Source organism: Ornithorhynchus anatinus, chromosome 2 (assembly GCF_004115215.2).
Source record: "Ornithorhynchus anatinus isolate Pmale09 chromosome 2, mOrnAna1.pri.v4, whole genome shotgun sequence".
Lineage (NCBI taxonomy): Eukaryota > Metazoa > Chordata > Mammalia > Monotremata > Ornithorhynchidae > Ornithorhynchus > Ornithorhynchus anatinus.
Genome location: NC_041729.1, coordinates 161,300,591 through 161,324,974, shown reverse-complemented (window position 1 = coordinate 161,324,974; position 24,384 = coordinate 161,300,591). Strand labels below are relative to the sequence as shown.

General features: G+C 47.6%; 1 protein-coding gene and 3 non-coding genes across 4 annotated transcripts; all 4 read left to right on the top strand.

The window, feature by feature from the left end:
* The first annotated feature begins 343 nt into the window (after positions 1 to 343).
* On the top strand, positions 344 to 8,405 carry RPL18A (ribosomal protein L18a). Its single transcript, XM_029058203.1, has 5 exons — positions 344 to 452; positions 714 to 893; positions 4,234 to 4,363; positions 7,518 to 7,627; positions 8,259 to 8,405. The coding sequence occupies exons 1-5, from the start codon at positions 435 to 437 to the stop codon at positions 8,349 to 8,351; spliced, it is 531 nt and encodes a 176-aa protein (XP_028914036.1). The 5' UTR covers positions 344 to 434; the 3' UTR covers positions 8,352 to 8,405.
* LOC114809491 lies at positions 5,472 to 5,604 on the top strand. The gene has a single exon (XR_003757272.1). It is a non-coding gene; the product is annotated as a small nucleolar RNA SNORA68 (small nucleolar RNA).
* On the top strand, positions 7,809 to 7,947 carry LOC114809480. The gene has a single exon (XR_003757264.1). It is a non-coding gene; the product is annotated as a small nucleolar RNA SNORA68 (small nucleolar RNA).
* A 13,795-nt stretch (positions 8,406 to 22,200) lies between the features above and the next one.
* Positions 22,201 to 22,304, top strand: LOC114809424. The gene has a single exon (XR_003757209.1). It is a non-coding gene; the product is annotated as a U6 spliceosomal RNA (small nuclear RNA).
* Positions 22,305 to 24,384: the final 2,080 nt, after the last annotated feature.

Below are 24,384 nucleotides of genomic sequence, written 5' to 3'. Positions count from 1 at the left end.
CCAGCACTTAGAACAGTGCCCTGCACTTTGTAAGCGCTTAACAAATACCAACATTATCATTATCACGTAGGTCCCCGCTTTTTCAGACGTCAGCGTTTGCAATCGTGCGACTGCTAACGCGTGGAGCGAAGTCCACCTCTCCGAGTGGCCATGTCAAAACGGTTCGAATCCCAACGGCCGCGTTGCCCTCTGGGATTTGTAGTCTTTGACGCGGCCATTTTTATTTCATTCGTCTCTGATCGTCGCGCTCCCGCCTTCCTTCCCTTGTTTTAGCCAATGGGAAGGGAGGACCGTGATTGACAGCCCTCTCCACCAATGGATGTGGTGGATTCCGGCGGGGCGAGTGCGGGCTTCCGGCGGCGGCGGTGAGGCGAGAGGCCTCTTCGGGCCTTCCTCTTCCTTTCCGCGGGGGCTGCGAGAGAGGAGGCCGCAAGATGAAGGCCTCGGGGACTGTACGTGGATATTTCGGGGGGGACGGGCGGCTTTGATGGCGTCTCCTCACCCCCAATCGGACGGTTCTTCTCGGCCCTTCTTCCCCCCCCTTGGTCGTTCTCCGCTGCCTTTCATGGTGGCGGCCGTGGCGGGCCCCGTCAGGCCCTGGGTGGAGGAGGCATCAACATGGCGGCGGGGACCTCGTGTCGTCCAGTCCTGCCGCCCCCACCGGTTCTTCCCCCCGCCCTTCTTAATTCTCTCCGTTTTCTTTTTCTTCGCAGCTGCGGGAGTACAAGGTGGTGGGGCGATGCCTCCCCACCCCCAAATGCCGCGCTCCCCCGCTCTACCGGATGCGCATCTTCGCCCCCAACCACGTCGTCGCCAAGTCCCGTTTCTGGTACTTTGTCTCGCAGCTGAAGAAGATGAAGAAATCGTCCGGGGAAATCGTCTACTGTGGACAGGTAGACTCCCACCAATAATATCCAGCCATTGCCTCTGTTGGGTCGGCGCTTACTCCGTGCCGAGCACTGTGCTAAGCGCCGCGATGGATGGAACGTCACCAGGTGGTCCCCCTGTCTTAATCCCCATTTTATAGATGAGGTCACTGAGGCCCAGAGAAGAAGAATATTGGTATTTAAGTGCTTTCCCCCGATTAGACTGTAAGCCCGTCAATCGGCAGGGACTATCTGTTGCCGACTTGTTCATTCCAAGCGCTTAGTACAGTGATCTGTACATAGCGCTCAGTAAATACTATTGAAGTGCTTACTATGTGTCGAGCACTGTTCTAAGCGCTGGGGTGGATAGGAAAAAAAAGGTATTTGTTAAGCCCTTACTATGTGCAAAGCACCTTTCTAATCGCTGCGGGGGGGAATATTAGGTGATCAGGTTGTCCCACGTGGGGCTCACAGTCTTAACCCCCATTTTACAGATGAGGTAACCGAATTCCGGAGAAGTGAAGTAATAATAATAATAATGTAGGTATTTGTTAAGCGCTTACTATGTGCAGAGCACTGTTCTAAGCGTTGGGGTAGACACAGGGGAATCTGGTTGTCCCACGTGGGGTCACAGTCTTAATCCCCATTTTACAGATGAGGTAACCGAGGCCCAGAGAAGTGAAGTAATAATAATAATGATGTTGGTATTTGTTAAAGCGCTTACTATGTGCAGAGCACTGTTCTAAGCGCAGGGGTAGACATGGGAATCAGGTTGTCCCACGTGGGGCTCACAGTCTTAATCCCTATTTTACAGATGAGGGAACTGAGGCACAGAGAAGTGAAGTGACTTGCCCAAAGTCACACCGCTGACAAGTGGCAGAGCTGGGATTCGAACCCAAGCCTGTGCTCTTTCCACTGAGCCACGCTGCTTCTCCAACCTTCTTAGAAGGTCACCAGGTGGTGGTCCCCTGTGGGGCTCGCGGTCTTCTTAATCCCATTTTACAGGTGAGGGAAACGAAGCCCAGAGAAGGTGAATAATGTGGGTATTTATTAAGCATTTGCTATGTGCCGAGCACTGTTCTAAGCACTGGGGTGGATAGGTCACCAGATGGTCCCCCGGGGGGCTCACAGTCGTCTTAGTCCCCATTCTACAGATGAGGTCACTGAGGCCCAGAGAAGAAGAGTAATGTTGGTATTTGTTAAGCGCTTATGTGCCAAGCACTGTTCTAAGCACTGCAGTAGTTAATCATGTGGGTCACAGTTTCTGTCCCACATTGGGCTTACACTTTTAATCACTATTTTTTTACAGATGAGGTTACTGAGGCACAGAGAACCCAAGTGACTTGCCCAAGGGGAACCGGGATTAGAACCCATGATCTTGTGACTCCCAGGCCCGTGCTTTCTTCACCATGTCGTGCTAAACACCAAATACCACTGTCCTCACTTGCAAGAAGCCATCCCCTTTCCTCCAAATCCCTATCCCTCCTGCCTCTCCTGTGCCCTTGGATCACTTGGATGCTGTGACCTTGGGCAAGTCACTTCTGTGCCGCAGTCACTGGTAAAATGGGGGTTGCGACTGTGAGCCCCACTTGGAACAGGAACTGCGCTTAGTACCGTGTCAGGTGGCTCGTAGTAAGCGCTTAACGGATACTGTAATTATCACTGTTCTTACCCAACTGGGACCTTTGGGCACTCGGTATTCACTCCACCCTCAGCCCCACACCATTTTATGTACCTGTCCAAAATGCATTCTAATGTTTGTTTACTCCTAGATTGTAAAATCTTTTTTTTTTTTTGCTATTTGTTAAATAATCATTATGTGCCAGGCACTGTATAAAGAGCTGGGGTAACTACAAGGTTAAATCCCGTTGATTGATTGAATGAGTTTGTAAATTGGCCTTTCTTTAGGGAGAAACGTAGTAGTGATTAAAATGTCTTCTGGTGGGAAAATCCGGTGTGTCTGGGCTTGGATTTGGTAGGCCTGATGAGCTTTTTGGTGTCTTATTGGAAAGAGTATGGGACTTGTAGTCGGGACGTCTGAGTTGTAGTTCCATTGCGCTGTTGGCCTGCTGTGGGCACTTGGGCCAGTCACTAAACTCCTCATTTTCTCAGCTGTAAAAGAGGGATAAGACCTTTATGGCCCCTATCATTTTTCTAAGAGTGACCATTCCTCACCTCCCTACTCAAAAACTTTCTATAATTGCCCACCCACCCCATCAAATTATCAGCTTTAAGGCACTCAGCTCGCCCCCTCCTAACTTAGCTTGCTGGCTTCCTACTACCACTCAGCCCACACACTAATGCCAACCTAGTTACTGTACCATGATTTTTTATTGCCTCAAACCCCATGTCCTTGTCCTCTCTCTGGCCTGGAACTGTCACCCTTCATCCTTCAAAGCCCAATAAAAGAATATCTAGTAGCATTCCCTGACTAGTCCCTCATATCCCCAGTTCACCATCTTTTTTATTGCCCACATGCTTACCTATGTATCCCTTAAGCATTTGGTGTCAAACATACTCTGTAAGCATCGGTTATGCCATCCCACTTAGCTCTCCGGCAGTGATGTTCCTTGTACTCTCCCATTTTCCTGTCAGTAGTTTATTTTAGTGTTTGTCTCCCCTTTAGTGCAAGTTCTTTGGACAGGAACTTGCCTATTAACTCTACTTCATTGTTCTCTCTCATGTTAAGAGAAGCAGTATGGTCTAATGGAGAGAACACGGGCCTGGGAGTCGGAAGGACTCGGGTTTTAATCCTGGTCCTTCACTTGTCTGTGCCTCAGTTATCTCATCTTTAGAATGGGGATTAAGACTGAGCTCCATGTGGGAAGTGGATTATCTGACCTGATTAGCTTGTATCCACCCCAGCCCTTAATAGGCACTTAACAAATAACTAAAAAGTGCTTAGTACAGTGCTCAACACACACCAGTTAGTAAACAGTTAAAGGACAGTGAAGCACCAAAACACTCCATGTATGGGGAAGCAGCCTAGGTTGAAGATGTCCACAAGTGCTGCAGTGTTCTGGTGAAGAGTGTTTTCAGTTCTCCCACTACTTTCTGCCCTGACTTGTTGCCTTTGCTCTCCCCGCCTACCAGCCCCACAGCAGTTATATACATATCTATTTAAGACTAAGTTCATCGTGGGAAGGGAATGTGTCTGTTTATCATTGTATTGTACTCTCCCAAGTGCTTAGTACAGGAATAGCTCAATAAATACGAATGAATGAAAATGGTATGCCGGGTGTGGCTCTGTCAGTGGTTGGAGGAATCTTCTCAGGCTGGGCACGGCAACCCCGGGAAGCAGCCGAGTGAAGATTTTTCTATCACTGGGTGTTAAAGTTGCATTTCTTTGGTTTTCCTCCTTTCCTAGGTCTATGAGAAGTCTCCTCTGCGAGTGAAAAACTTTGGCATCTGGCTGCGTTACGATTCTCGCAGTGGAACCCACAACATGTACAGGGAGTACCGGGACCTGACAACCGCCGGGGCTGTGACTCAGTGCTGTAAGCGATCCTGCTCAACGCCCAAAGGCCCCGCATCTTAGCTTCTCACTGCGCGCCACTGAGATCTTAACTTGGAAGAAAATAGTGGGGCGCAGCGTGGTCTCGTGGAAAGGGCCCAGGCCCTGCAGTTAAAGGACCTGGGTGGTTTTTGTTTTTTTTATGGTATTTAATTGTGTACTGTGTTCCAAGTACTGTTCAAAGCACCGATACAAGCTAGTTAGGATGGACCCAGTCCATGTCCTACATGGGGTTCACAGCCTTAGTCCCCATTTTGCAGATGAGGTTACTGGGGCACAAAGAAGTACCTTGCCCAAGATCACCCAGAACTCAAGTGGTGGAGCCAGGATTAGAACCCAGCTCCCTCTGGCCAACAGCCTTCACTGTTCTAATTCCTACTGTGCCACTTTTGTTGCGGGACCTTAGGCAAGTCTCTTAAATTCCCCATGCCTCACTTTCTGCTTTTGGGAAACGGGGTAGATACCTGTATTCCCTCCCACGTAGACTTCAGACTCTGTAAGGGAAAGAGGCATCTCACTTGATTAATCCAGTGCTTAGTTTGGTGCTTAACAAATGACACCCTTATTATGGGAGTTAACTCAGTTTCTTAGCTTACCAAATGGTTCAGTCAATCAATATATGTGTGGTGTGTTTCAACATAAATGTTGCCTACTATGTTGTGAAAATAGAACATCATTTGGTGCTGTTTGAGACTCCGAGGGATGGGCATTATTTTAGAGGTAAAATGCAGAAGGCTACTTAGCGAGGGCAGGTCAGGTAATCGGACATGGAGGACTGAGGGATGTTTGCCTTTAGAATTACAATTTAGAGTTAGACCCGGTTTCTAATCCCAGTTAGAAACCGCTTGCCTCCTGGGAGACCTTGGGCGAGTCACTTAAGTCAGTAAAATGGGAGTTCAGTCCCTGTCCTTTCCTTTTTGGACTGTGAGCACTATTGCAGGGCAGGGGCTTTGTCCAATCTGGTAAACGTGTATCTGCTCCGGTGTTTAGAACAGTGCTTGGCACGTAGTAAGCACATGCCAAATACCATGTAATGGTCGTCTACTACGATTGTTATTATAAATGGGAATGAGGAGGGTTGATTTTCCCTCACAGCACCCTGAGCCCCAAAGATCATCATTTTCCTTTAATAATGATCTTATCTTGGGTGCTAACATCATATGTACCATGTCGCCTTTCAAGAGCTGAAGTGCTCATGAAAGTGAAATGGAAGGTTCTACACACACCTAGGAAGCTGTTCTGGTGGGAATTTGGAAGGTGAAGTAATCTTAAACTCTTGCAACTTCAAAACAGCCCGGAAAGATCAAGAGATTGCTCATAATATGCAGCTAGGATTTTGGCATTTAAGCCGTTATTCCAGTAGTAGTGATAGTATTAGTGATTATTGAACTACCACAAGTTCTCTGCTCTACTGAGCACCTGGAAAGTACAGAACAAACAAATGACACGTTCTCTTTCCACACACAGCTTGGACTAGTGGATCGAGGGAGGTAGAGATATTTAGTGCGGCCTAGTGGGAAAAGCGGCGACCCCGGGGCCTGTGGATCTGGGCTCTAATCCCAGCTCTGCCACTTGCCGGCCTTGTGACTTTGGACAAGTCACTTTTCTTTGCCTCAGATCCCTGCATCAGCAAAATGGTGATTCCCTACTTAGACTGTGAGCCCCATATGGGACCTGATTATCTTGTATCTACCCAATTGCTTAGTGCGATCCTTGGAAAATAGTAAGTGCTTAACAGATACAATTATTATACACAGGGTGATCAAATGAATTAATTTAGATGCACATAGGAAAGCACAGCCAAAGAGCCAAAAGACCTGGTTCTAATCCAGGATCTGGCAATTGCCTGCTACGTGATGGCAGAATCACTTATCTTTTGTGCCTTGGTTTCCTCACGCATACAGTGGAGATTAACTCTTCTCCTTTCTACTTATACTTTGAGCCCTGTGTGGGACAGGGACTATGTCCAATCTGATGAATTTGTACCTAACCCAGTGCTTAGAACAGTGCTTGACACACAGAGCTTTACAGAGGCCTTGTTAAAAGAAGTCTTTAGAATGGGCACAAGTAAGTGGCCAAGTGCTGAGGTTGCTGGTGAGTTCTTATGACTTCTAGGCATTTGTGTGAAAACAAATGTGCTCTGTATTAGATCACTGCTGTTGAATGGCTCTTCTGTACCCTGGGTGGAGATGCCAAAGTAAGCGTGAAGCAGTTATTCGATGAAAGAAATGAATAATGCTAATTATGGTGGTCGTTAAGTGCTTACTATGTGCCAAGCACTGTACTAAATGCTAGGTAGATTCAAGACAATCAGGTTGGACATAGGCTCTGTCTCACACTCTTCAGGAGGAAGTTGGATTTAATCCCTGTTTTACAGATGAGGAAACTGAAGCTCAGAGCAGTCGATTGACTTATCCAAAGTCATATGGGAGCAGGTGATGGAAATGGGGTTAGAACCAGATTTCTTGACCCCAGGCCTGGCTCTTTCTACTAGGTTATGCTGCTTGTTGAAGCACTTGGATTCGACTGGATTCCAAATCTTTTGATTTCTGGCTCAACTTCTGATATTTTGAGGAATATCAAAACCCATGGACCTGAGCTCTTCTATCCCTGGATATCTAAGTGGTCTTAATCCATCCCAAGCACTCCATATAGTACTTGGCATTGAGGCGCTCCCTAAGTACTCCGGACTGAATCCCCTGTTCCGTGATGTAGTTCTCATCCGACTGGTTGCACATCTGGCAACAAGGTCAGAAATGAATCTATCTTGCCGCGAACCTCTTGCCCACGTCTTGCCTCTGGCCTGGAATGCCCTCCCTCCTCATATCTGACCAACGAGTTGAGTTCAAAGCCACCTATAAAACTTCAAGGCGTGCCTCCAAGAGGCCCTCAATTCCTCTTTTCCCACTGCCTTCTGCAAGTCACCCTGACTTGCTCCCTTTATTCACCACACCTCCCAGCGCTTAAGTACATATGCCTAATTAATTTATATTAACATCTGTTTCCCCCTCTGGACAGTAAGCTCATGGTGGGCAGGGAATGTGTCTGTTGTGTTGCACTCTGCCAAGAGCTTAGAGTGCTCTGCACACAGAAAATGCCATTAAATATGATTGATCGAATACATCGTTCCCCCGCAGACCGCGATATGGGTGCCCGCCACCGAGCCCGGGCCCACTCGATCCAAATCATGAAAGTCGAGGAGATCGCTGCCAGCAAGTGCCGCCGTCCCGCAGTCAAGCAGTTCCACGTGAGTCACTTCCCCCTCGGGGGGCGTAACGTCGGGGTGCGGTTCTCCATTGGCAAAGTTCTCTTCAGACAGTCCTGGTTTGGGAAGAGTAGAGCACCTTATGTTGTATACTTCCAACTTCAAAGATTTGGCCCCGGGAAGTGGAAAAGGTCAAGAGTCAAGGCAAGGCAGGGATTTTCTCACTGCACCCCCAAGCCCCAAAGATCATTGTTTCCTTCTTCACAATGATCTTATCTGGGGTGCTGACATCAATTGTACCTCGTCGCCTTTCAAGAGCTGTTCGAAGTGCTCCTGAAAGTGAAATGGAAGGTTCAACATATTAGGAAGCTGCTTTGGTAGCCTGCTTGGGAGCTGTGAACGGTATCTGGCCGGGTTGTCTTCCAAGTCTGTTGGCCACTTAATGACAAATGATGGGAGTCCTAGGAGGCCTTCGGGAAGTGAGGAACACTGAGGTAGTGGAAGTGCTAAATGGAGGCTTAGCATATCTGCTCCATTTGCATTTTCTACCTTTGGAATAAAGCATCAATGCGATTTGCTACTTTGATGAGTTACTGTAGCTTTGCATACACAGCAGTTTCAAATGAACACCCAAAGAGGCAGGTTCTGATTGGAAATATTTTCTTTGTTAAAGGACTCCAAGATCAAGTTCCCTCTGCCTCACAGAGTTCTGCGCCGCCAGCACAAGCCACGTTTCACCACCAAGAGACCAAATACGTTCTTCTAAAGGCAGCGGAGGCGTGGTGTCTGCTGGCAAAATAAACACTCATTTGAAAGGGTTGCTGGTGTTTGGCGTGACTTGGTTCACGAGAAGTCTTCCATAAGCCCGGTTCATTCAGAAACTTTCATTCCACGGGTTGGTGTATAATCGGACTGAACACGTAAAGTCAGTGGGGACATGGTAGAATTGAGGTTCTACCTTTGAGAAATCAATCTATCGATAATCTAGACTATGAATTCCTCTTAATCCCTGTTTCACAGCTCACGGTCTGAGGAGGGAAATCATGTGATTTAATCTGTTTACTCCGTTTTACAGATGGGGAAACTGGCTCAGAGTGGTTAAATAACATGCCCGTGGTCACACGGAAGACAAGTGATAGCTGGGCAGAGAATGTGCCTCGTTATATTTCATTCTCCCAAGCGCTTAGTGCAGTGTCTGGCACATTGTAAGTGCTTAGCAAATAGAACGGTTATTATTATGACTGCCCTGATCCAAACTGCTACCATCTTTCCGGTATTCTAACTTATGCAGAGGATTCTAGTTAGGCAAATGGGTGCCAAGCACTGTTCTAAGCGCTGGGGGAGAGACAGGGTCATCGGGTTGTAAACTCTGAAATGCAGCAATAACACATTTCGCCAGCAGGTGGTGCCGTTCTCATGAAAGCCTTCATTCACTCAATCGTATTGAGCGCTTACTGTGTGCAGAGCACTGTAATAATAATGATATTTGCTAAGCGCTTACTATGTGCCAAGCACTGAGGAGGATACAAGATGATCAGGTTGGCCCAAGTGGGACTCACAGTCTTCATCCCCATTTCACAGATGAGGGAACTGAGGCCCAGTGAAGTGACTTGCCCACAGTCACACAGCTGACAAGCGGCAGAGTGGGGATTAGAACCCAAGACCTCTTGACTCCCAAGCCCATCCTCTTTCCGCTGAGCTGTGCTCACTGTACTAAGCTGTAGCCCTCATACTCTTCGTTTCCCCAGACACTGAGCTATTTCAGCCTGAATACGAGTTAGTCCTCCCTCCCTAGACTCAATTCACCCTTCTAGAGTCCGTTGTTGAATCTGTCCCCCTGCAAGTCAACTCACATAGTCCAAGTCACATATCACATAGTTATTGAGAAGCAGCAAGGCTCAGTGGAAAGAGCATGGGCTTGGGAGTCAGAGGTCATGGGTTCAAATCCCGGCTCTGCCACTTGGCAGTTGGGTGACTGGGCAAATCACTTAACTTCTCTGTGCCTCAGTTACCTCATCTGTAAAATGGGGATTAAGACTGAGCCTCACGTGGGACCACCTGATGACCCCGTATCTACCCAGCGCTTAGAACAGTGCTCTGCACATAGTAAGTGCTTAACAAATACCAACATTATTATTACATAGGGACTTATTCTCTTTTATACGGTTATTCAATTGTGTATCCTATAAGCTCGTGGGCAGAGAAGGTGTCAACTCCATTGCACTCTCCCAAGCGCTTAGAACAGTGCTCTGTGCACAGAGCTCAATAAATATCATTGATTCAATTATTCATTTTGACTATAGCACAGGGCTCGAAGTCAGGAGACCTGAATTCATTCATATTTTTGGGGCACTTATTGTGTGCAGAGCACTGTACTAAGCGCTTGGAAAGTACAATTCAGGAACAGAGAGACAATCCCTACCCAACAATGAGCTCACAGTCTAGAAAGGGGGAGACCAACAATAAAAGAAGACAGGCATCAATACCATCAAGATAGATAAATAGAATCATAGATATATACACACATTCTAATCTTGGACCTATCATTGGCCTGCTGTATGACCATGGGCAACTTATTTAATTACTCAGTTTCCTCAACTCTAGAATAGGGATTAAATTACTTGTTTTCCCTCCCTTTTATACTGAGAGGTCTGTGAGGGACAGGGGTCATGCCCAATCTGAAAAGCAGTGTGATGTAGTGGCTAGAGTATGGGTCTCAGAGTCAGAAGGTCATGGGTTCTAATCCTGTCTCCCCCACTTTTCTGCTTTGTGACCTTGGGCAAGTCGCTTCACTTCTGGGCCTCAGTGACCTCATCTGTAAAATGGGGATTGAGACTGAGCCCCATGTGGAACAGGGACCATGTCCAGCCTCATTTGTTTGTCTTCACCCTCAATGCTTAAAAAAGTGCTTGGCACAAAGTAAGCACTTAACAAATATTATTATTATAATGAATCTTGTCTGTATCAGAGCACTTAGCACGATGCTTGACACATCATAACAACAGATGCCATCATTGTCAGATATTTTTATGCTCATCCTGTTAATTGTAAACCCGTAGTGGGCAGGGGATGTGTCACTTCTGTACTTCTTGAGTGCCTGGTTCAGTGTCTTGCAGCAAACGAATGCTCCATAAATACTTGATATTACTGAACATTCCTGTCACAGGCTCTAAACAATTAATGGCATTTACTGAACACTTAGCATTTGCTGAGCCGCCTTGTACTAAGCATTCCTTGTGGGCCGAGAGGAGGTCTACCGATTGATTTATTGAGCGCTTACTTTGTGCAGAGCACTGTACTAAGCTCTTGGAAAGTACACTATAGCAGAGTGGCTGGACGTTCCCTGCCCGCGATGAGCTTACAGTCCAGAGGAGGAGACAATATAAATACATCACCGTATTTAGAACAGTGCTTTGCACATAGTAAGCTCTTAACAAATGCCATCATTATTATTATTAAGTGCTTTAGAGCTGATGATAAGGAGTTTCTGTTTGATGTGGCAGTGGATGGGCAACTACTGGAGGTTCTTTAGGAGTGGGGAAACATGGATTGAACGTTTTTATAGAAAAATAATCCAAGCAGCAGAGTGAAGTATGGACTGAAGTGGGGAGAGACAGGAGGCAGAAGACAGAAGGCTCAGTAAGGAGGCTGATGCAATAATCAAGGCGGGATAGGATTGACAGGATTTAGTGACATTGAATATGTGGGTTGAATGAGAGAGATGAGTCCACGATAACTCCAAGGTTACCGGCTTGTGAGACAGGATGGTGGTGCTGTCTACAGCGACGGAAAAGTCGAGGGGAGGACAGGGTTTGGATGGGAAGGTAAGGAGTCTATCTGAGATGTTAAATTTGCAGTGTTGGTGGCAGGACACCCAAGTAGAGATGCAGGAGGAAATGCGAGACCGTAGAGGAAGAGAGAAATCAGGGCTAGAGAGGTAAATTTGGGAATCATCTGCAAAGACATGGTAGTTGAAACCAAGGGAGCGAATGAGTTCTCCAAAGGAGTGGGTGTAGGTGGAGAATAGAAAGGGACCCAGAAATGAACCCTGAGGGACCCCCACATTTAGGGGGTGGGGGACAGAGGAGGAGCCTGTAAAAGAGACCGAGAAGGAGCAGTCAGAGAGGAGGAGAACCAAGAGAGGATAGTGTCAGCGACGTCGAGGTTGGATAACGTTTCCAAGAGAAGGGGGTGGTTGACCGTGTCGCAGCCAACTGAGTGGCTGGGAATTGGGATGGAGTAGAGGCTTGTTGGATTTGGCAAGAGGGAGATTATCGGAGAGCAGTTTCTGTGGAGTGAAGGGGGCAGAATTCAGACTGGAGGCCGGTCAAAGAGAGAATTGGAGGAGAGGAATTTGAGATGGTGGGTGTAGACAACTCCCTCAAGGAATCTGGGGAGACATGGTAGGAGGGAGATGGGGTGGTAACTGGAGGGTGCCCTGGGGTCAAGGGAGGGGTTTTTTTAGGATGGGGAGACATGGGCAAGTTTGAAAGCAGTGGGGAAGAAGCCACTGGAGAGTGCACAGTTGAAGATGCAGTCAGGGAGGGAAGGAGGGAGAGGCAAGTGTTTTGATAAGGTACGAAGGGATGAGGTCGGATGTGCAGGTGGAGAGAGTGGACTTTGAGAGGAGGCAAATTGGAAGAGTTGGGAAAGATGGAAAAGTTGAAGAAGGTCCAGGCAGAGCACGGGAGGTTTTAGGGAGATCACACCTGATGGTTTCGATTTTTTCAATAAAGTAGGTGGCCAAGTCATTAGGGGCAAGGGATGGGGAAGATGCGGGCACGGGGGTTTGAGGAGGGAGTTAAATGTCTGAACCAACCGTTGGGGACCCTGGACACGGGAGCTAGTAAGTCTGGACAAGGATGAGGTCGAAGTGGATGAGGTCGGTCTGACGTGTGGATTTCCACCAGCAGCGCTCTGCGGCTCGAGCGCGGGGGCGAAGGAGGCGGACGGTGCAGGTGACGGAGGGCAGTAGGTTAGAGGTATGATATCGACGAAGGGGTAGGGGTGCGAGTGAATTGAGTTCGGTAAGAGGGTGGTGTTGAGGTTGTCGCTTTGCTCGTCAATAATAATAATGGTATTTGTTAAGCGCTTACTCTGTGTCAAGCGCCATTCTAAGCACTGGACTGTTGAGATAATTTGGATATGGAGGTTAAATGGGGCATGTTGACTTGCGAAAATTGGATGGGGTCAAAATTCTGTGGTCTCAGTGGGGGAACCGGAGAAATCTGCGGGAAAATATATTACTTCATTATTGTTTAATATGGCACATAATATATATATGAATACTGACTCCTAGGCCCGCGCTATGCTACGTCTGCTTATAAAACCCATTTTATCTGCCTCGTCAGAATCAGCCCCTGCTGCCGCCAGGAACAGATGGGGAGTTTTCTCTATTCCCTTTCCTGCTCGTCAAGACCCCGGCCTCAAGTGGGACTCGATACATATGAAATAAGGCTAATAATAGCACTAGTCTGAAAGAATGAGGACACAACTTGCCAATATACGTTCCTTTGTCTAGTGCAGATGCACAAGTACAGGTTCAGCAGACTCTACCTTGGCCATCACTTGGCTCTCGACGTGTGTCCTTGGAGCGGTTCGACACAGAAAAACACACAACCCGGAGTGACGTGCACAACACACGAGCATACGAATGCTTGAAGTAGGTTGTGTACTTTTTAATTTAAAAAAATTATATCTCAAAATGAATAAATTATTTTAGCCTTTTCCTGTCCCCACCTTGACTAATGTCTCAGCTTCCTTGCTGAGACCTGTCTCTCCCCACTCCGGTCCATACTTCACTCTGCTGCCTGGATCGTCAAGCGGCAGAACTGGGACGAGAACCCAGGTCCTTCCGACTCCCAGCCCCCGGGCTCTAGCCACTAGGCCGTGCTGCTTCTCTAACCTGTCCTGGTGCCGCTTAAATTAAACAAAGAAGCACATTTTGGCAATCCGAGTCCTCATTCTTTGAGACGAGGGCTATCAATAGCCTGATTTTAAATGTGTCGAGTCCCACTTGTGAACTGTGGTTTTTATGGGCAGGAAAGGGAAAAGAGAAAACTCCCCATCTGTTCCGGGCAGCAGCAGGGGCTGATTCTGACGAGGCAGACAAAATGGGTTTTGTAAGCCGTTCCAGTAAGGTTCGCCCTTAGCCAGAGGCAAGACCAGGAGAAATTCTATGGGCTTGCTCCTCTCAGTCAATTAATCAGTGGTCTTTATTGAGCGCTTACTGTTGTATCGTACTCTCCCAAGTGCTTAGTACAGTACCCTGCAAAGTAAGTGCTCATAAATTCCATGGATTGATTGATATTTACATAAGTACTGTGATGTTGGGGTGAATATAATAATAATTATGATATTAATAATAATGGTATTTGTTAAGCACTTACTATGTGCCAAGCACTGTTCTAAGCACTGGGGCAGATACAAGGTAATCAGGTTGTTCCTGAACACGTGGGGCTCACGGTCTTCATCCCCATTTTATAGACACGGTAACTGAGGCACAGAGAAGTTAAGTGGGTTGCCCAAGCTCACAAAGCAGATGAGGGGTGGAGCCAGGATTAGAACCCACATCCTCTGACTCCCAAGCTTGCGCTCTTTCTACTAAACCACGTTGCTTTTCTATTTGTTTTGTATTTGTTAAATGCATTCTACGTGCAATGCAGCGTTCTAAGCCCTGCGGTGGACACAAGCAAATCGGGTTCGACACAGTCCCTGTCAGATATGGGACTCAAAATCTCAATCCCCAATTTACAGTTGAGGAAACTGAGGCTTTCAGAGCTGTGACGTGACTTGTCCTAGATCACCCGGCAGACCAGTGGTGGAGCTGGGATTAGAACCCATGACCTTCGGACTTCCGCTTTGACTATTGAAGTGTTAAAGGGGTCCACAATGGAACACAGTCAAATGCAAGAAGCAGCTTGGCCTAATAGATAGAGCATGAACCTGGGAGTCAGAAGGACCTTTGTTCAAATCCTAGCTCCGTTACTTGTCTGCTGTGTGACCTCGGGCAAGTCACTTCACTTCTCTGTGCCTCAGTTACCTCATCTGTAAAGGGGGGATTAAGACTGTGAGCATCATGTGGGACAGGGATCGTGGTCCAAACTGATTTACTTATATCACCCCACGCACTTAAGGCAGTGCCTGGCATATAGTAAGCACTTAACAAATACCAAAAAAAGGAAAAAAAGCATAGTTGATGTTCATTCATTCATTCAATAGTATTTATTGAGCGCTTACTATGTGCAGAGCACTGTACTAAGCGCTTGGAATGTACAAATCGGCAACAGATACAGTCCCTGCCCCTTGATGGGCTTACAGTCTAATCGGGGGAGACAGGCAGACAAGAACAATGGCAATAAATAGAGTCAAGGGGAAGAACATCTCATTAAAACAATAGCAAATAAATAGAATCAGGGTGATGTACATCTCATTAAACAAAATAAATAGGGTGAAGAAGATATATACAGTTGAGCGGACGAGTACAGTGCTGAGGGGATGGGACGGGAGGGGGGGAGGAGCAGAGGGAAACGGGGGAGAAGAGGGTTTAGCTGTGGAGAGGTGAAGGGGGGGTAGAGGGAGCAGAGGGAAAAGGGGAGCTGAGACTGTGAAGGCCTCTTGGATGAGGTGAGCTTTAAGTAGGGATTTGAAGAGGGGAAGAGAATTAGTTTGGCGGAAGTAAGGAGGGAGGGCATTCCAGGACCGTGGGAGGACGTGGCCCAGGGGTCGACGGCGGGATAGGCGAGACCGAGGGACAGTGAGGAGGTGGGCGGCGGAGGAGCGGAGCGTGCGGGGTGGGCAGTGGAAAGAGAGAAGGGAGGAGAGGTAGGAAGGGGCAAGGTGATGGAGAGCCTCAAAGCCTAGAGTGAGAAGTTTTTGTTTTGCACGGAGGTTGATAGGCATCCACTGGAGGTTTTTAAGAAGGGGAGTGACATGCCCAGAGCGTTTCTGCAGGAAGATGAGCCGGGCAGCGGAGTGAAGAATAGACCGGAGCGGGGAGAGAGAGGAGGAAGGGAGATCGGAGAGAAGGCTGACACAGTAGTCTAGCAGGGATATTACGAGAGCCCATAGCAGTAAGGTAGCCATTTGGGTGGAGAGGAAAGGGCGGATCTTGGCGATATTATAAAGGTGAGATCAGCAGGTCTCGGTGACGGATCGGATGTGTGGGGTGAACGAGAGAGACGAGTCAAAGATGACACTGAGGTTGCGGGCCCGAGAGACGGGAAGGATGGTCGTACCATCCACGGTGATAGGGAAGTCTGGGAGAGGACCGGGCTTGGGAGGGAAGATGAGGAGCTCAGTTTTGGTCATGTTGAGTTTTAGGTGGCGGGCAGACATCCAGGTGGAGATGTCCCGGAGGCAGGAGGAGATGCGTGCCTGAAGGGAGGGGGAGAGGACAGGGGCAGAGATGTAGATCTGCGTGTCATCTGCGTAGAGATCGTAGTTGAAGCCATGAGAGCGGATGAGTTCACCGAGGGAGTGAGTGTAAATGGAGAATAGAAGAGGGCCAAGAACTGACCCTTGAGGAACTCCAACAGTTAGAGGATAGAAGGGGAGGAGGCGCCTGTGAAGGAGACCGAGAATGACCGGCCAGAGAGGTGAGAGGAGAACCGGGAGAGGACGGAGTCCGTGAAGCCAAGGTGAGATAAGGTGTGGAGGAGAAGGGGATGGTCAACAGTGTCAAAGGCAGCTGAGAGGTCAAGGAGGATTAGAATGGAGTAGGAGCCATTGGACGTGGCAAGAAGGAGATCATGGGTGACCTTAGAGAGTGGAGGGGACGGAAGCCAGATTGGAGGGGGTCCGGGAGAGAATGGGGGTTAAGGAATTCTAAGCAGCGAGTGTAGACGACTCATTCTAGGATCTTGGAAAGGAAGGGTAGTAGGAAGATAGGGCAATAACTGGAAGGGGAAGTGGGGTCGAAAGAGGGTTCTTTTTAGGATGGGGGAGACATAGGCATGTTTGAAGGCAGAGGGGAAGAAGCCATTGGAGAGTGAGAGGTTAAAGATAGAAGTTAAGGAGGGGAGGAGGGCAGGGGCGATGGTTTTCATAAGGTGAGCGGGAATGGGGTCCGAGGCACAGGTGGAGGGGGTGGCACTTGTGAGGAGGGAGGAGATGTCCTCTGAGGATACTGCAGCGAAGGATGGGAAAGTAGGGGAGAGGGTTGAGGTGGGGGGAAGCAAGAGGGGGAGGAGTGACTTTGGGGAGCTCAGACCTAATTATGTTAATTTTTGTGATGAAGTAGGTGGCCAGATCATTGGGGGTGAGGGATGGGGGAGGGGGAGGAACAGGGGGCCTAAGGAGAGAGTTAAAGGTCCGGAACAATCGGCGGGGGTGACGGGCATGGGGGTCGATGAGGGAGGAGAAGAAGTTTTGCCTGGCGGAGGAGAGGGCAGAGTTAAGGCAGGAAAGGATAAATTTGAAATGTATGAGGTCGGCTCGGTGCTTGGACTTACGCCAGCAGCGCTCGGCAGCTCGAGCGTAGGAGCGTAGGAGGCGGACAGAGGAGGTGATCCAGGGCTGTGGGTTAGTGGAGCGAGAGCGGCGGAGGGAAAGGGGGGCGAGAGAATCGAGATGAGTAGAGAGGGTGGAGTTGAGAGCGATGACCTGATCGTCGAGAGTGGGAAGAGAGGACGGGGGGCAAGGTGGGGAGTGATGCTTTTGGAAAGATGGATGGGATCAAGAGAGCGGAGGTCTCTGTGGAGGAGTAGCAAAGATTTGCAGGGGGAGGGAGTGTGAGAGATGAGGCAGGTGAGAAGGTTATGGTCAGAGAGAGGGATTTCAGAGTCGGTGAGGGAGGAGGTAGTGCAGTGGTAGGAGATGATGAGATCGAGGGTGTGACCGAGTCGGTGAGTGGGCGAGGTACGGTGGAGCAGGAGGTTGGCAGAGTAGAGGAGGGATAGCAGGCGGGCGACAGAGGAGTCGTCGGGTACATCCATATGGATGTTGAGGTCTCTGAGGATCAGAGTGGGCAGAGAGAAGGAGAGAAGGAAGGTGAGAAAGGGGTCAAGGTGGTTGAAGAAGTCGGAGGTGGGACCAGGAGGGCGGTAGATGACGGCGACAAGTATCTGGAGGGGGTGGTAGAGGCGAATGATATGGGCTTCGAAGGAGGGGAAGGAGAGGGAAGGGGGAGGAGGGATAGTGCGGAAGTGGCAGCGGGTGAGAGAAGGAAGCCGAGACCTCCTCCCTTTCCGGTGAGTCTGGGGGAGTGGGAGAAGGAGAGGCCACTGCTGGAGAGAGCAGCTGTGGAGACGGTGTCTTCAGAAGTGAGCCAAGTTTCCATAAGTGCGAGGAGGAGGAAAGAGCGGGAAAGGAAAAGGTTATGGATGAAAGGTAGTTTACCTGTAATGGAGCGGGGGTTCCAGAGGCCAAACTTGAAAGTAGCTGTGGGTGCAAAGGGGGGAAAAGGGGGAGAGCGGGGGGAGGAGAGGGTTTGGATGGGAAGGAGGTGGCGGGGCCCTGGACGGGGAGAAGGGGAGGAGGGGGTTTGGTGGGGAGGGGGGAGAGTACGGGGAGGGGGAAGAGGGGTGGCGCTGGTAAAGCGGGATTCTAGGGCGGGGAGAGGAGGTGGGGAGGAGGCAGAAGAGAGAGCGGGAAAGAGCTGGGCAAGAGAGGGGAAGGGGAAGGGGAGGGTTGGAAGAGGCAGTAGGGAGGAGGCGGGTGGAAGGACAGGGTTAGGTCAGAGAGGTAGGTGGCAGCACTGACAATAGTAAACAATAACAAGCAAAATTGGTAATATAGTAACGTGATACAGTATGATACAATAAAATAGTGTTAATAAGCGGGCAATGGATGGAGGCATCAGCCTCATCCTCATCTCCCCATCTCCCTCCTACCATTCCTCTCCAAACTCCTTGATGGAGTTGTCTACCTCTGCCTCCACTTCTCCAATTCTCTCCTTGACCCCCTGCAATCTGACTTCTGCCCCCTTCACTCCAAAGGAACTGCTGTCTCAAAGGTTACCAGTGATCTCCCTCTTGCCAAATCCAATGGCCTCTACTCCATCCTAATCCGCCTCGACCTCTCAGATACCTTAGACACTGCTGACCCCCACCTGTTCCTGGAAACATTATCCGATCTTGGCTTCAGTGACATTGTCCTCTTTTAGTTCTCCTCCTATCTCTCTGGCCACTCATTCTCATTCTCTTTCATAGGCTCCTCCAGTGTCTACCACCCTCTAACTGTTGGCTCAGTTCTGTGTTTCCTTTTATTCTTCGTCTACACCCACTCCCTTGGAGAACTCATTCGCTCCCTTGGCTTCAGCTACCATCTCTATGCAGCTGATTCTCAAATCTACCTCTCCAGCCCTGATGTGTCTCCTTTTCTGCAATCTTGATTGCCTCCTGTCTTCAGGACATCTCTACTTGGATGTTCTGCCCCCTACACTTCAAACTTAATATGTCCAAAACAGAACTCTGCATACAGTAAGCGCTCAATAAATACGATTGAATGAATGAATGAATCAACTCCTTATCTTTCCACCAAAACCCTGACCTCCCTCGACTTTCCCGTCATATCTTTCAACCAAAATCCTGTCCTCCCCCTGGACTTTCCCATCACTGTAGTCATCAACACCATCCTTCCTGTCTCCCAAGTCCATAACCTTGACATTATCCTGGACTCCACACATTTAATCTGTCACCAAATCTTGTAGGTTCAACATTTACGACCTAGCTAAGATCTGCCCTTTCCTTTCCATCCAAACGGCTACTACGTTAATCCACATTCTTATCTTATCCTGTTTTGATTGCTTTATCAGCCTCCTTGCTGACCTCCATGCCTCCTGTCTCTCCCCATTTAATAATAATGTTGATATTTGTTAAGCGCTTACTATGTGCGGAGCACTGTTCTAAGCGCTGGGGTAGATACAGGGGAATCGGGTTGTCTCTCGTGAGGCTCACAGTCTTCATCCCCATTTTACAGATGAGGTAACTGAGGCACAGAGAAGTGAAGTGACTTGCCCACGGTCACACAGCTGGCAAGTGGCAGAGCCGGGATTCAAATCCATGACCTCTGACTCCCAAGCCCGGGCTCTTTCCACTGAGCCACGTTGCTTCCATTTCAGTTCATTCTTCAGTCTGCTGCCCAGATATTTGTTTCTAGAAATCTATTCAGTCCCTGTTTCCCCACTCAGGACCTTCCAGTGGTTTCCCATTTACTTTCACATCAAACAGAAACTCCTCACTGTAGGTTTTAAAGCACACAATCATCTTGTCCCCTCTTACTTCATGTCCCTGACTGCCAACTACAACCCAGCCCACCTTCTCTGCTCCTCTAATGCTAATTTACTCACCGTACCTCAATCTTGTCTATCTTGCTGCTGCCTCGCCTACGTCCTGACTCTGTCCTGGAACGCCTTCTCTCCTATCTGACAGACGATCACTCTCCCCACCTTCAAAGCCTTATTAAAAACTCATCTCCTCCAAGATGTCTTCCCCAACAAACCCCTTATTTCCTCTTCTTCCACTCCCTTCTGTGTCACCTTTGCCCCTGGATTTGTGCCCTTTATTCACCCCATCTTCATCCCCAGTATCATCTACTTATGTATCTGTAATTTATTTATTTATATTAATGTCTGTGTCCCCATCTTGGCTGCTAGCTTGTTGTGGTTAGGGAATGTGTCTACCAACTCTGTTATATTGCACTCTTCCAAGTGCTTCGTACAGTGCTCTCCACAAGATAAGCACTCAATTAATGCAACTGATTGATAATCCTGGCTCTGCCACTTGCTTGCTGTGTTATCTTGGGGAGGTCATTTAACTTCTCTATGCCTCAGTTACCTCATCCATAAAGTGGGCCTTAGACTGTGAGCCTCACGTGGGACATGGACTATGTCCATCCTGATTATTTTGTATCTACCCCAGGGCTTAGTACAGTGCCTGGCACATAGCAAGCATTTAACAAGTACCAAAAAAACCCCCCAAAACACAAAAGAGAGGGGAAAGAGACCAAGACGGAGTGGCAATTATGACATTGATGCAGTTTGTCTTAGAATGTCAGACTTACTCAAATGCATTCAGTTCTTCTATAACGTGGGGTATACTTTTCTTTGATGAGCCCTTCCTTAAAAGAAATTAATGTTTCTAATACGCCTGCCTTGACCAATACTATGCCCATGAGAATAATCATTTCTTCCAACATTGCATCATATTCTATCCTGATGGAAGAACATTCAATTATTTCTTCTCAAGGCTGTATAATAATAATGATAATAATAGCGAAAATTATGGTATTTAAGTGCTTACTATGTGCCAAGCACTTCACTAAGCACGGAGGTAACAAAATCCAGAAAACACTTAGTGAAAACATGCTTTCTGGGTAAAAGGTGTTTTATTTATTTTCCAGATGATAGGAAACAGGTGAATCTTCGATGTCTTAGGGATAGCAAATAATCCAGCAGCCTTGAAAATGAGACCCACGGCTCATTTCTCTCCCTTGTTGGTGCTGATTTTCACTTTCAGATTGTTTTATGTAGTTAAAAAAAATTTCCTATAGGATTTTTTTGTTTAGAACAGGAAGTCGGGATAAGCATCATTAATATACTGACTAGGGCCATTTCAGTATAATTTATGAACCAATTCCTTATAAATCTCTGAGGTCATTTGAGATTCTCTGAAAATGAGTTGACCTTTTAACTGAACAAGAGGAAGAAAAGTTGTATTGATGTTTAGTGCCTGTTCTAATTGACTCAGCAGGACTATTTAGCTGTAGTTACATCCTTCTTCAACTTCTATTGATTTTTTGAAAACGAAAATAAATAGTAATTTTTATGACCACAAAACCTGACACCTAAAGTAGTGAGTGTTTGGGGAAAATAATCTTGGGCTACAGGGAAAGATCCAGTCTCCTCTTCTTTTGAATTTAGTTTGCCACGTCTTAATTCGGCAGTGGTGTTGCTTAGTGCTTAGAGAAGCAGTGGTCTGTGGCTAGAGCACAAGCCTGGGAGTCAGAAGGACCTGGGTTCTAATCCAGACTCTGCCACTTGTCTGCTGGGTGACCTTGGGCAAGTCACTTCACTTCTCTGTGCCTCAGTTAGCTCATCTGGAAAATGGGATCAAGACTGTGAGCCTCATGCGGAAAATTGACTGTGTCCATCCTGATTAGTTTATAAGCCTCAGGGCTTAGTACAGGGCCTGGCACATAAGCACTAAACCAGTAGCATCAAAGTAAAATAAAAAATAGCGGGAAAGGCGCTGGGCTTGGACTCAAGAGATTAGACTGTAAGCCCGTCAAAGGGCAGGGACTGTCTCTATCTATTACCTATTTGTACATTCCAAGCGCTTAGTACAGTGCTCTGCACTGAGTAAGTGCTCAATAAATACTATTGAATGAACCTGGGTTCTAGCCCCAGTTTTGCCCTGGCCTGCTGTTTGACTTTGGGCTAGTCCCTCAACCTCAGGTTCTTCATTTACAAAAGGGGAATAACAAAATCCCCTACTTAATGGGGATGTTGTGAGGACAAAATGTGTTGTCACGGAAAAATTGTTGGAAAAAGAAGTTCTCTATTCAAGATGTTGTTATTCATCAATACATTGAAGGGGAAGTAAAAAGAAGGAAAAGCCAGAATGATGAATGATAAATACAGTACAGAAAAGCTTTTACCCTATTTATTAACCATTTTACCACAGCAGCACTTACACTAAAATTGGAACAATAATGGAAAAATTTAGCATGGCACTTGCACAAGGATGACATGGAAATTTGTACAGTGTTCTCAACTTTTGCAGTTTTCTAATCTCCTCACCTTATGGCTCCCAACTCCCACATCGGCACTTTCGTGCCACCTATTTGTTTAAATACTCAGAACCCAGGGAAGCAAGGTGGCCTATTGGATAGAGCCCGGGGCTGGGAGTCAGAAGGACCAGCGTTCTAATTCTGACTCCACCACTTGACTTCCGGGTGCCACAAGTCACTTCACTTCTCTGTGCCTCTGTAACCTCATCTGTAAAATGGGGACTAAGACTGTGAGCCCCATGTGGGACAGGGACCCGAATTGCTTGCATTCACCCCACTGCTTAGTACAGTGCCCAGCACATAGTAAGTGCTAAACAAATACCCCACTTATTATTATGTACATCTCTTCTAGTACTTTTGAGCTCCCTCATCATTTAAGTACTCACAACCCCCTATTGTACTTATGAACATCTCTATACTTTATTACTTCCTCCTATTTGGAATGTATGTCTGTCTTCCCTGCTGGATGGTAAACTCCCTGAGGGCAAGGATCATTTCTGCTAATTTTTTTATAATCTCCCAAAAGCCAAGCATAGTCTTCTGCCCACAGTAAATGCTCAGTACATACTATTGGGTGATTTATTAATGGTGAAAAGTAGAATGCACTCTACTAAGCGTTTGTGATGTACATCACAAGACCATAAATTCATTTACCACTGTACTAAATGCAATTTGGCAACAGATAGAGACAATCCCTGCCCAATGATGTGTGTCTACCAATTCTGTTGTATTTTACTCTCCCAAGTGCTGAATGCAGTGATCTGCCAACAGAAAGTGCTCATTAAATATAACAGATTGAACAGATGCCTAAAATAAGTTCCCTGCCTAAAAGGGATTTACACTCTAATTGGGGAGACAGACAGAAGTATTCATAAGTAGTGAATATTCTGAAAATGAAAATTGAGAAGCAGTGGCCTGGCAGATAAAACCCAAGCATGGGACTCAGAAAGATCTAGGTTAATAATGTTGGTATTTGTTAAGCGCTTACTATGTGCAGAACACTGTTCTAAGAGCTGGGGTAGATACAGGGTAATCAGGTTGTCCCACATGAGGCTCACAGTCTTCATCCCCATTTTACAGATGAGGTCACTGAGGCACAGAGAAATGAAGTGGCTTGCCCACAGTGACACAGCTGACAAGTGGAAGAGCCAAGATTCGAACCCATGACCTCTGACTCCTAAGCCTGGGCTCTTTCCACTGAGCCATGCTTCTTCTAATCCTAGCTCCGCCACTTCTCTGCATATAGTTCTCTAGGCATTATTTTTGACCTGAGGCTTGTTGTATGGACATGGCTGTTCATTCATTCATTCATTCAATAGCATTTATTGAGTGCTTACTATGTGCAGAGCACTGTACTAAGCGCTTGGAATGTACAAATCGGTAACAGATAGAGACAGTCCCTGCCCTTTGACGGGCTTACGGTCTAATCGGGGGAGACGGACAGAAACAATAGCAAAAAATAGAATCTAGGGGATGAACATCTCATTAAAACAATAGCAAATAAATAGAATTAAGGCGATGTACATTTCATTAACAAAATAAATAGGGTAATGAAAATATATACAGCGCTTAGAACAGTGCTCTGCACATAGTAAGCGCTTAACAAATACCGACATTATTATTACAGTTGAGCAGACGAGTACAGTGTTGAGGAGATGGGAAGGGAGAGGGGGAGGAGCAGAGGGAAATGGGGGGAAAAGAGGGTTTAGCTGCGGAGAGGTGAAGGGGAGGGTAGAGGGAGTAGAGTGAGAAGGGGAGTTCAGTCTGGAAAGTCCTCTTGGAGGAGGTGAGCTGTAAGTAGGGTTTTGAAAAGGGGAAGAGAATGAGTTTGGTGGAGGTGAGGAGGGAGGGCATTCCAGGACCGCGGGAGGACTTGGCCCAGGGGTCGAAGGCGGGATAGGCAAGAACGGGGGACGGTGAGGAGGTGGGCGGCAGAGGAGCGGAGTGTGCGGGGTGGGCAGTGGAAAGAGAGAAGGGAGGAGAGGTAGGAGGGGGCAAGGTGATGGAGAGCCTTGAAGCCTAGAGTGAGAAGACTTTGTTTTGCGCAGCGGTTGATAGGCAATCACTGG

Coding starts and splice junctions, on each gene's coding strand:
- RPL18A (XM_029058203.1), top strand. Junction 894..4,233: donor AAATCGTCTACTGTGGACAG/GTAGACTCCCAC, acceptor CTCCTTTCCTAG/GTCTATGAGAAGTCTCCTCT. Junction 7,628..8,258: donor CCGCAGTCAAGCAGTTCCAC/GTGAGTCACTTC, acceptor TCTTTGTTAAAG/GACTCCAAGATCAAGTTCCC.